The sequence below is a fragment of the Lemur catta genome, chromosome 11, assembly GCF_020740605.2.
Source record: "Lemur catta isolate mLemCat1 chromosome 11, mLemCat1.pri, whole genome shotgun sequence".
Classification (NCBI taxonomy): domain Eukaryota; kingdom Metazoa; phylum Chordata; class Mammalia; order Primates; family Lemuridae; genus Lemur; species Lemur catta.
Genome location: NC_059138.1, coordinates 65,748,384 through 65,761,492, shown reverse-complemented (window position 1 = coordinate 65,761,492; position 13,109 = coordinate 65,748,384). Strand labels below are relative to the sequence as shown.

Here is a 13,109-nt window from a genome sequence, read left to right as displayed (position 1 = left end):
AGGAAATAAAAGAATTTCAGTCCCACTGCCTTTCATAGTGATAAACTAATTTTTTCTAATACTTGTAACTTTTTTATAATCTGAAACTTTTCTCTCCTCTTTTAGGACTCCTGTTAATATGTATTCTTTGAGTTTGCTTAAAAATCATAATGAAATTATCTTTTTTGAACCATTTCTTAGCCGTTTTTAATGTACATTTACTGGAGTGGTACTTACAGAGAATGGGAAATATTTTAAGAATTAAAATAATTAACAGTAATAAATCATAGTCAAAACTGGTTAAGTCTTTATAATCCATTTTTAGTAGATGGTATAAAATAGTGATTTTGATTTATTTCTAAAATGTGATTTATACATATGTTTTATGAAAAAAATCTTAGTGGTTTCATGTTATAACTTGAAGCATGTATTTTTTTTATATATATTTATGTTTTGGTTTATATTTTTAAGAGTCTTCTACTTTTCATCACTATTTTCAGGCTACTGATCTTTCTGAAGGCTAAGAAGTAGAGAAGTACATTTTCCTTAGTTGCCAAAAACGATCCCTAAATAAAATCAATTTAAAAATATATTCCTTTGGCAGCTGGTATACTGTTTTGGGCTGGGAAGAGGGAGGGGAAAGAGGAAGAGTGTCCAATAAAGATAGTTATTAATCTGGCTCACATGAAACACTAATTTTAAAGTGTTCAAGTCTCATTGAAATATGGCAACGATATACCTGTACATTTATCATAAAATATTATGGTTTCTTTTAAGTGCTTAGAAGAGATGAAACGGGAAGCCAGGACTATTAAGATCGATAGAAGATTGACGGGTGCCAATATAATTGATGAACCTCTCCAGCAAGTGAGTTTCAGTATGTGGTGTTTGAATTCCATATATTGTGTACCAGGTGTATTTCTTTTGAAAATACTGAGATGCTTTTTGCTATTTAAATAATGCACTGTAACTTCATGATATTATCCTTGAATTTTATACTTGAAGGTACTGTCTTATTAACTCACTTATTATGAAATGGTTTACTTAATATGAAAGGCTTTTGATTGAAATTGCATTTAGAAAAAAAGTTTTTGTTGACATATTTGATAGTGTTTCTAATAATTGTATAGTTAAAGTATAAGGCTTTTGCTGATGAACAAGCTTAGTGGTTTGGCAAATCAGACAGACTCTTCTACTAGTTTTATTACTTTTTAAAAATGGAAATGAAATACCTGATTTGATTCAAAAATTTTCAAAAATTAGAGTTAGGTAAAGAATTATTCCCCCCAAACTTGATTATATGATCATTATAAAAATGTGTACTTTAAAATTGTAACATTTATTTTATAAATGAACCCATATTTTATTTGATTTGTAAATAATACGTTGAATTGTTTGCTACGTATTGTCTAGCTGAATACTGTTGGCAGTATCAAAGGTATTAGTAAAATTAAGTGAATTCCTATATCATTTTGTAATTAGACTGCAGAGGATCTGATGATATAATCTTGGAAAAACTGGAGTTTTTTGAGAATTAGGGTCCATCAGCGTTATTTCTCATCTCATTCCTTCAAACTGATTAGAATTCTTTATTATAGGATTGAAAATTTATTTTTTATGTAAACTCTATCTTTACCCAAATTTGGATGGGACTTGGCCATAGATAATATTTTCATTTTTAAAAAATTTGGGCAATGGGTAAGTTGGGATACCAAAGTAATTTAAAAATTTTTGAAATGTTTTTTAACATGTTGATGCTTTTGTAATGAAGGCAGATATTTAACACCACAATTTAGTATGTAGAGAGTAAATATAAATTGGCAAATAATCATGTTAGTTTTTAGTTTACCAGTGTTACTTTTTAAATCCTAAAAAGTAATATTTTTTGTCCAATATTTTTGTTGTAGGTTATCCAGTTTTCCTTGAGGGATTATGTCCAGTACTGGTATTATACATTAAGTGATGATGAATCTTTTCTTCTTGAAATTAGACAGACTCTTCAAAATGCACTCATTCAGTTTGCTACTAGGTAAGGATACAATATTGTATTTATACAGAAAAATTTAGGTATATTTTTTGTACCAATAGGGAAAATAACTTTCCAATGGGAGGGGGACTTATTTCTTAAAAGGTAAGTAGAACAGAAAATTATTATTGTGGGATAACTCCCAGATTATAGAACTAGATCCCTTAAAACTTTTAAATTACCCCAGATTTGAGGTTTTTACAGAATATTTATCTTGATTAAGCCCTGCTCTTTCAGTCTTTATGCCAGTTTTTTCCTCAGGGTCCAAATCAGGTGGCTTTTCAAGACCTTTTTACCCCCCTAATTGATAATACTCCCCCCCCCCCTTTCCCCAGGCTATTATTTTATTTGACTACTTTTATTTTATTTGACTACTATGGAAATAGATTAGTTTCAGTATAATTGCTCTTCCCCATTGTAGTTTCAGTATAACTGTTCTCTTAACTTTGGCACCTACCTAATGAAAGTCCCCCTAGAGGGAGGAGAAGGAACCAAAGGAACATAAGTCAGTGGAGAATATCCAGTTTATTTTTTTTCAGAAGAGACATATATTTTGAGAAGTTTGTTTTAAGAAAATTTTCTTGTGAGATATAATAAAATTCTTGCTTTACAAACCAGTTATATACTACCTCCCATATGACAAAAGTATTTTGGCCTATATCCTTGTACTTGAACTACTTGATTTTTTTGGTTGGGGGCTATTTCATATTTATTTAGATTGTGTTGACTTTCATTTTAATTTTTGAAAGCAAATGCTCTAGAAATTATTTATTTCTGAAAGAAAGGCTCTTGTTTAGATGAGTTTGCAGGCTTTTTTTTTTTAATTAAAAAATTTTGCTACCCAACACACACACACGTGCACACACACGCATACATTTCTCTACTAGCCTATATTTTCAAGGCAGGATGCTGCATGCCATGGTCATGAGTATTCTTCAGCCAGCTCTTTTCCCTCCCCACTTAGCTTCTTTTAATACAATCTTGTGATTCTGAGAGTCTTGGAGAATAGAGCTTTGCCTAGGGCTGTTACTGTGTTTTCTGTTCTATGTTGATAGGTATTTCCAGCTCATGCTGCCCTCTCAGGAGCTTTCCTCTATAACTCAGTTGATCCTAAAATTCTAGACTGGGGGTAGGGGATGGGATGTGTTTCTCAACCTCAGGTCATTGGGGAGCCCTGCACAAAGTTTATAGTTTGAACAATAACCTTAGTTATAGAGATAGATTTGCACTCCTTCTCCCTTATAATTAGCAGCAAGCATTTGCAAAGTAGCCAGCCAGAATTATAGATGAAGTTTCATTGTGGAACACAGAAAATATAATTGGTATAATCAGAGAAGGTCAGAAATGGGTTTTATCTCTTTTATTTCATATGCAACATTATTGAGTGTTAGATATTCTTTTGGTGAACTCTTGTGAATAATTATTCATGCATTGCTCTCTATAATAACACTATCCTAATGATATTTTTTTCTTTGAAAGAGTGAGAATAAGAAGAGTTCATTATTCTTGTTCCTGACTGTTTAAAAGTACATTAAAATGTAACAAATTTTAGACCTGGAAAGAAATTTGAACTAGTAATCTGAAGACTTGAGTTTGCATTCTGGCTCTACCTCTTAGCTGTGGAACTGTGAGCAAGTGTTTTAAACTCTTTGAACTTTGGTTTTTCTTATATGTAAAATACGTATAATAATATAATACCTGCCCTGTTCTGCGTTCCTCACAGAATAATTGTCAGGATCAAATTCATCTATTCATTCAATTAATATTTGGGGCCTACTTTGTACAAGCCAGGTGCTGAGAATATAACAGGGAATAAAACAAAGTCCCTGCTCAGTGGAGTGAAATGAAAATAATACCTGTGACAGCATTTTGAAAATTGTGAAAGAATTTAGAAATTTAAGTTTTTATACCGTCCAATGCTCATAATTTCACTGATGAGGAAAGCTAAGTTCCAGAAACATTAAAGTGGTTAGTCTAATGTTATTAGAATTGGAATTAGAATCAGATTGTTATGAACAGCCTTGTGTTCTTTCTCCCATTCCCCATCAAATATATTATGATCTAGGTTATTCATCTTAGTTTCCTGCCCTTCTTTTCCACTGTTGCAATGCTTTCCCTATTTTTGATCCTGTGAGTCACTTTTTCTTTTCACTTCATGTCTTAAGTTTTTTTTGTTTTTCTTTCTGTAACAGTCTATGCTATCAAGCGTAATATTTAGGTGATAACTAGAAAAGCTAGGTTTCTTCTAGACTGATCTGACTTTGTATCTTTGGCCATTTACTTAAGTTTTTGACAAACTAAAACTGATGATAAGTACTTTAGAGACTGCTTTGAGGCTAAAAAATTATATCAGGTAAAGCCTTTTTAGCCTAAAGTAAGACTCAATGATTGTTTGTTGATTTTGTGCCTTTTCTGTGAATGATTTTTCTACATTGGCTTTTTCTATTACTACAAAAATATACATCTTACCAGAGGCTCCCTGACTTTTTCCAGTGCCAGTATCAAGAAAATTTGGTCTGTTTACAGTCATTCAAATTCTTATTCAATCCTTCTGTGTACTGTGCACTGTGAAGCATATGACAGGAGCATAACTTATCAGTTCTTTTGTTCAGCTTACAGTCTTGTATAGGGCTCCTAACGGGTCCACAAACCTGAAAATGTGTACAAAGCTGTGTTTTTTTTTTCCTGTAGAGTGCTTCCATAGATTTGATTTTCAAAAAGGTCCTGTGAATCCAGAAAAGACTAAGAACCACTGATTTCTAATCTTTACATTTATTCATCAACTTTGAGAAAGAATCAGAGAATGTCAGCATAAAATGAAGTGGTAAATTTTGAGTAAAAATGGGAAGAAAAGGATGAGAGTCTGAAGTCCTTGATTTGAGCTTTAGCTCTGTTACTTATTAAGCTCCATGGCCTCAAATGGGCAAAACACATAAATTTTTCAAATCTGGGGATAATAATTCATATCTCCTTATCAGGTTGTTATTAGGATTAAATGACATCACATGTGAAGGGAGTACATTGTAGCAATATCATTTTATTAGTAGCATTAGTACCTGTTACTCCAGTAGCAGTTTGGGGAAGGACATTTTTCTCGAGCACCCTTGAGTTCTTCTCTGGGGAACCTGGGTGTGAATTAGTCTGGAACTTCAGGGGATGAATCTTTGATATTCTGTGTATTTTTATTCTCTTTAAGTAAGATATTATGACATAGGATAAAGAGCCCTGGGCTAAGTGTCTATATTGTAATTGTACCTATACCATTAAGTTACAGTGTACCTAAAATAAAATTTCTGAACATCTCTGTAAAACAGTAATACTTGTAACATACTCAGAGTTCTAAGGGACAAATGAGATGATGTGGACCAAACATTCCATAAAGTATTCATCAACCAATAAATGACATTTTGAGCAAGTTACTTGACTTTCTGTGCCTCCATCATGTGGCACATAGTAAGTGTTCAGGAAATGTTAACTTTGCTGTTACTGTTGCTACTGCTTATTATTCTCCTAGGTTATATATGTAGATTCTTTGATCTTGTCTTAGCTTTTTTGCAGGAAGTGGGGAGGATAAAATTAAGGTACATGAAACAGAGAGAAATAAAGTAGTCATTTGTGTGGTACTGAAGCAATTTGTCATGTAGGGTGGACCAGAGTAACTGATGAAGATCTCATGGGCCAAAACTGATCTTCAAGAATGGGTATATGTGGATAGGTAGAGATGAAGGACATGTTAGGAAACAGTCATAACAAAGAAGATAAGGATAGTATGGTAGAAACTGTAAGTAGATTCAAATGAACAAGGAACCTCATTGTTGCTCTTGAAAGTGAAATGTGGTTAGCAAATTCCTTCATCTCTATTCTCCTTAACCCCAAGATTAGAGGAAAGGCAATAAATTCTAATGCCACTGTGTTCCTTCCTGAAGGATTTTCCCAGGTGGGGAGGAGGTTTAGATATGTAACTTCCAGGATTCACTGGCTATGCTACTAATGATGTAACTGTTTTTGGAATGACAGGGAGTATACTCTTTTTAAGTTTTACACTTTTTTTTCCCATTTTATATTCTTTGCCATTTGAAAACTTAGCTCAAAACTGACATTTCTCAGAAAGATGATTATTGTCATATTAAAGTAGAGCAATGAACAATTTGAAACTATTTACATGTTTAAAAGAAGAGGAAATAAGTTAATGTTTTTATATCTATAAAATAGACCAGGGGATAATAATTATATATTTATATAATCCACAAACTGTACATACCACCCACTTAACATCAATGGCTCTAGCAGCCTTCATCAATATCAATTTAAGAATATTTTAATATCTTCACAAAGAATCCTTGTATCCATTATCAGTCACTTCTGTATTCTCTTAAGCTTCTAGGCAACCACTAATCTTTCTCTTTCTGGATTTGCCTATTCTGGGCATTTTGTATGAATGAAATAATATATGTGGTCTTGTGGGACTGGTTCTTTCATTTACCATAATGTTTTCAAGGTTCATTCATGTTGTACATTTATTAATAATACTGATTCTTTTTTATTGCTGAATAATATTCCATTGAGCTGATAGACCATATTTTGCGTATCTGTTCATCAGTTGATAGACAGTTGTTGCTAACTTTTCGATGAGATGAATACTACTATGAACATTCGTGTAGAAATTTTTGAGAGACATATGTTTTCATTTCTCTTGGGTATATATCTAGGAGTGTAATTTCTGGGTCACATGGTATTTAATCTTTTAATGAACCGCAAACTGTTTTTCAAACTGGCTACACTTTGTTACATTCCCACCAACAATGTATGAAGGTTCATATTTCTCCACGTCCTTGCCAACACTTAAGTTATTGTTGTCTGTCTTTTAATTTTTTTATTTTTCACAACCCCACAGCTAACATTATATTGTCTGTCTTTTTGATTATAGCCATCCTAGTGAGTATAAAGTGGTATTTCATTATGGTTTTGATTTCCATTTCCCTGATAGCTAATATTTTGAAGCACCTTTCCATATGGTTTATTGATCATTTGTATATCTTCTGTAGAGAAATGTCTGTTTGCATTCTTTCACCATTTTTAAATTTGGTTACTTGTCATTTTGTTATTGAGTGTGCTGCTGCCTCTTGTTTTTGTCAATATAGTTTTATTGGACAGTCATGCTAATTTGTTTGCCTTTTTTCTATAGCTGCTTTTGTGCTACAGTGGCAGAGTTGACCAGTTGTAACAGAAATAATGTGGCCTTCAAAGCCTGAAATAGTTGCTAATTGGCTCTTCAGAGAAAAAGTTTACTGACCCCTGGAATAGACAATTTTGTAGCCATTAAAATATGTAAGATGAATTATTAGATATATAGGAAACAGAATCAAAATCATACAAAGTATGTGCTATATGATTTCAGCTGTATAAAAATTATAAACATGTTTGCATAGCTAAGACATTAAAAGGAAATAAACTAAAATATTAGCAGTGATCTTTGGATTGTGAGTTTATGGCTTTTTACAGCTAATTGAGAAAAACTGAAGAAGAAAATTACATTTTACAAAATAGGCATATATTACTATATAGCCAGAGATAGAAACATTTGGTAATCAGCAATAAAGATATCTAGAATGACTTTTTTAAAAAAATAAATTCATTTGCCTATTTTTCTTTTCTATTCTTTGCATCCTCATGACATAAATAAAATGATTGTTTTTTCAACCATAGATAACATTATTTAGGCAGCCACTGTTTTTTGGACATGATCTTGAAACTAATGCTTAACATCATAGTTCGTACATGATGGAATGGTGAATATTTAATAAATTCTTATTATTAAAGTTTCATTTGTGACTTTCATGTTAATTTTTTCCACACAGTTTTAATATGCTTCACTGTTGGGTCTGTGAATGTTTCATTTATCTGGTAAATTTTACCAATACTCTTGTTTTTTTTTTTTTTGTTTTTTTTGAGACAGAGTCTTGCTGTGTTGCCCGGGCTAGAGTGAGTGCCGTGGCGTCAGCCTAGCTCACAGCAACCTCAAACTCCTGGGCTTAAGCGATCCTACTGCCTCAGCCTCCCGAGTAGCTGGGACTACAGGCATGCGCCACCATGCCCGGCTAATTTTTTCCATATATATTTTAGTTGGCCAGCTAATTTGTTTCTATTTTTAGTAGAGACGGGGTATTGCTCTTGGTCAGGCTGGTCTCGAACTCCTGACCTCGAGTGGTCCACCCGCCTTGGCCTCCCAGAGTGCTAGGATTACAGGCGTGAGCCACCGCCCCCGGCCCAATATATATTCTTCTAATATAAATGGAAAGAAACACAGTATTCTTAATCTAGAAAGCTCCTTGAATTGAGATTTATATTATATTTGCAGGTAGTCAGTGGAAATGGGTTAAGCAGAAAGAAAATAATGACGTTGGGTAGAGTTATAGAATACCTATTTTATTTCCTCCACCCTCAACATACATCTTTATTGAAAATATAAAACTATATTTAAAATTTTATGTATTTTCATTGCTTGGTAAATTTACTCAAATGTCATTACATCCTCTATAATGAATCAAGATTGGGTTTAAAATGCCTTCTAAAATTGGTAAATTTTATTTTGTTTGAAAATTTCAGTAAATTAAATAGCATTGTACTATGAAACAGAACAGATGTAACTTGAAAAATTATATTTTGTTTTCTTCTAAATTTGTTAGAATAACATTTTTATGGATTAAATGAGCTAATGGCAAAGGATTCTAGAGACTGCTAGGTTTCAGTTTTTAAGTTTTATGTTGAGACTGAATGTTGTTACCAAGTTCAGTTATATACTTATATGCATGGCTCTTATATTGTAAATAATGTTAATTAGCCAGTCCTCAGATCCCTGGGCTCAGAGATATCTTTTTTTTTTTTTTTTTTTGAGACATGGTCTCACTCTGTTGCCCCGGCCAGGGTGCCGTGTTGTCAGCCTAGCTCACAGCAACTTCAAACTCCTGGGCTCAAGCGATCCTACTGCCTCAGCCTCTTGAGTAGCTGGGACTACAGACATGTGCCACCATGCCTGGCTAATTTTTTCTATATGTTTTTAGTTGTCCAGCTAGTTTCTTTCTATTTTTTTAGTAGAGACAGGATCTCGCTCTTGCTCAGGCTGGTCTCTAACTCCTGAGCTCAAACGATCCACCCACCTCGGCCTCCCAGAGTGCTAGGATTACAGGCGTGAGCCAGTGCGCCTGGCCTCAGAGATATCTTTTTATGTTAATTTGTTTTGGTATTCATGTAGTTACAGTTTACTTTTCCTTTGCATGTATACAACAAACCATAGTTGTCTCTTTAAAATAAATTAGTATATGAGTGTTAATGCTTGTGTTTTCATTTGAAAACTGCCATCTGTTACTTTTTCAGTGCCATCACCATCACTCTGTAAAATTTTTTCTCAGAAAGTGGCAGAAATCAAGTCAACTTCTTCACTAGATTTTTTTTGTTATACAAGTGTGGGTAATTATCATAATGACTTATGGTATATTTTTTTGGTTTCCTTACTGCCCAACACCTTCATGAATGGACTCTTTGTTTTATACTTGATATGTTCCTAAAAGGGGGAATTAATTTTAGTGCTATTTTAAGAAAAACAGCATTGAAAAAATGTTTATTCAAAAATATTACTCAATCCAAGGAGCGATGTAAATTGTTTTTGTGTTATATATTCTATTTGTCATCTGTTTCACTGGTGTACTAAAAGTAGTGTTTCTTGAGGTCTGTTACTTTTGAGATAGAGTACTAGATAACTTCATAAAATTAGTAATCACCTTTTTCATGGGTATTCTAAAGGCTTTTGTACATGTGATATTTTACATCATTCTTTAAACCATTTCTGTGTGATATTATTTCTAATGGCCATGTTTTTAAGTGCTAGTATATGCAAATCAGCCAGGTTCATTCCAGAGGTATTTGCTTCAGAATTTGGGTTGTACAGCTAAAAAGAAGAATGTGGAGAATTCAGAAAGAGTTCAGAAGAAACCAAGAAATGTTTGAAACATGCCTAAAAGCAAGCAAAACTATTCTGAATCTCTTATGTATTCGTATGTTGGGGGTGAGAAGTAATGTTATATACCTGTTGTTAGACTCATTTCAGATCTAACTAGAAAAAATTAATTTCTTTTCCTATTTAAGCATTTAGATAGTACTTTTAAGCTTTAGCACATAAAATAATGCAAATAATATCATTAGACTTAGTGAAGTAGATTTGATATACTTTGGATTTTTTAAAACAGAGTGCTAAGATGTAATAATGATAAATAATAAAATCTAAGTATAAATTTGCAGTCTCTGATAAGTATATTGTCTGTCAGTAGTCATTAAAATGAACTTTTTTTTTTTTTGGCAAAGCATTTATATAATACTTTTTATGTAATATGTTTTCTATAAGGTCAAAAGAAATAGACTGGCAACCTTATTTTACTACACGCATTGTAGATGATTTTGGCACACATCTACGTGTATTCCGAAAGGCTCAACAGAAAATAACAGAGAAAGATGATCAAGTAAAAGGTAATGTCTTTATTCCATTTGAAAATTAGGATTTAAAAGTCTGTTTTCCTTTATCATTTTGTATATCTTGAATTGTTTCTTTATTTGCTCAGGTACAGCAGAAGATCTTATAGATACCTTCTTTGAAGTTGAAGTTGAAATGGAGAAGGAAGTTTGCCGTGATCTAGTGTGCACTTCTCCCAAAGATGAAGAAGGTTTTGTTTTCATTATAACTCTTTTGAGGATAGTAACTGTTTAGAGACAAGTTAGGAGAACCAGTGAACAAATCTAAGGATCAGATTATTCTTATATAGGACAGGGTAGCATGGTAAAGGCACAATTTATTTTATTTTAATTTTTAATTATTTAAAGTAGTAGTTAGGTTCTGTTTCTCTTTTAAAGGTTATCTTTAAAATTTGACCTGTTTTCTTTTAAAATATGGCAAGCACAAACACTCTACAATTGAAAATTTACCTTTTTGATGTATAGTAATTTCTTTTGCCCTTGAATTTATTATTTCTATTTTAAGAGTATACCTGCTACCCTAAAATATTTTCTAGGACAATGATTATAATGATTTCAAATAAAATTTATAAATTTGAATGGACTTGTCTTAATTGTAGGAGTTCAGATAGGAGTTCAGACCAGACAAATTTTAGCTGAGGATATTGTCTTTTTCCAGTTTTATAACTATAAGTTTTTGTTAATTTGCACATTTTAAAATTAACAGTATCATATTATTCCCAGGAAGTGTCAGCATAGGAACAACTACCGAAAAGCTTTTTTAGTTGTGGAAATTGTTTTCTTAGACTTTGAAATGTGTTAAACTTTTTTATTTCCTTTGCCTTTACTTTCTTCTTTTTCCTTTTTTTTCTTTTTACATTTATTATACACTTCAGTTTTTCATTGTTGGTTCATTAGCACTGTTATGTAATACAAGTGACCTTTGAACAATGAGGGGGTTGGGGTGCTGACCCTTGTTCAGATGAAAATCTGTGTGTAAATTTTGACTCCCCCAAAACTCAACTATTAATAGCCTGCTGCTGACTGGAAGCCCTACTGATAATGTGAATATAAACATATGTTTATTAACGTAAACAGACTAATATCTATGCATATTTTATGCATTCATGACATACTTTTTCTTAATTTTTCAATATTTCCAGGCTATACAGTTCATCTGTGAGTTTTTTCAAGTTATCACAAATCTCCAGTGAATTTTCCAGTGTTGGAAAAAATCCATGTATTAGTGGACCTGAGCAGTTCTGACCCATTGTTGTTCAAGGGTCAACTGTAATAACTAAAAATGTAAGAAATAGATATATCCATGTACAGTACTTGACCTGTTGTTGTTCAAGGGTCACCTGTAATAACTAAGAATGTAAGAAATAGATACATTGATGTGGGGTACTTTTATGTAAGTTGAGCTCTCTTAAATCACTAAAATAGAAGAGCATGCCCTCTTTTCCTTTGTTATTGCCTGCTGAGATAGTAGAAGTTTTTTCTTAAAATAATAATTACAAGTATATTTTTAAATGTGCAAATAACTTTTAAGTATGCAAAGATAATTAATGTGTGGTAAAAGTGCAAAATACATGGTACATCTAAAACTGTTTTGGGGAAAAACATTTTCATAATTGAAGTTTTTTTATGATAAAAAAACTGGTTAAAACAGCAAAATTAAAAAAATATTAGTTTGGTTGCTGAATAGCTATTTAGAGACCAATGATGGAATTTTTAATGAACACTGATGTATACTAATTAATAAATAATAAGCCAATGTAACCAGGAAACTGCTTATTTCTGCTTTTCTTACGTATCTTATATCAAGAATAGGTGAAAACTTTATATTTTATAATGTTATTATAGCTGCTTTTTCTATTTTTAGGATTCCTAAGGGATTTGTGTGAAGTCTTACTGTATTTATTGCTACCTCCTGGAGATTTCCAGAACAAGATCATGCGATACTTTGTCAGGGTAAGCTTAAACTCATTCCAAATAATGGCTATAAAGAAACTTAGAGCAGTAGTTCTCAAAATTTTTGGTCTCTAGACCCTGTTACACTCTTAAAAATTATTAAAGACTCCAAAGAGCTTTTGTTTATGGGGTTTTCTTTATAATATTTATGTGTTATAAATGAAAACTAAGAAATGTTTAAAATATGAAGATACACGTAGCTGATAGATCGACGATATTAATATCATTATACTATCATATACCTCTTGTAAATCTCACTGTATGCTCATGAGAGAATGAAACAGTAAATAATGTCTTTATATTATTATAAAGATGGTTTTGATGCAAACCTCCTGAAAGGGTCTTGGGAGCCTCCCTCTAATCCTGTAGAGGTCCCTGGCCAATACTTTGAGAACTGTTTAAAGTTAAGTGCTTGGATTTTAGGTTATAACAGAAGCATGCTTTAAATTTTCTTTACTGTAGCTTTACTGAAATTAGACTAAATAAAAATAATATTTCTTAAGAAAACTGGGCAGTTAAGATTTTGCTTTTTATAATTGGGAAATTAATGTCAGATGAGAACAGTAGTTTTGGACTCTTTATTCCCTAAGTATAAAACTTCAGAGTAAAACTCTGTATGGAAATATTA

The 13,109-nt window shown here is 32.2% G+C and overlaps 1 protein-coding gene across 2 annotated transcripts in view; it reads left to right on the top strand.

Moving 5' to 3' along the window:
* Positions 1-13,109, top strand: part of SNX13 (sorting nexin 13) — a 138,476-nt gene that overhangs the window by 50,902 nt on the left and 74,465 nt on the right. Inside the window, exons 4-8 of one of the 2 annotated variants that reach the window (XM_045565359.1) lie at positions 757-846; positions 1,887-2,008; positions 10,404-10,525; positions 10,618-10,719; positions 12,393-12,481. In XM_045565359.1, the coding sequence (XP_045421315.1) occupies positions 757-846; positions 1,887-2,008; positions 10,404-10,525; positions 10,618-10,719; positions 12,393-12,481 (525 nt within the window). The remainder of the gene's footprint in view (positions 1-756; positions 847-1,886; positions 2,009-10,403; positions 10,526-10,617; positions 10,720-12,392; positions 12,482-13,109) is intronic. The other variant, XM_045565360.1, reaches the window with a different exon arrangement.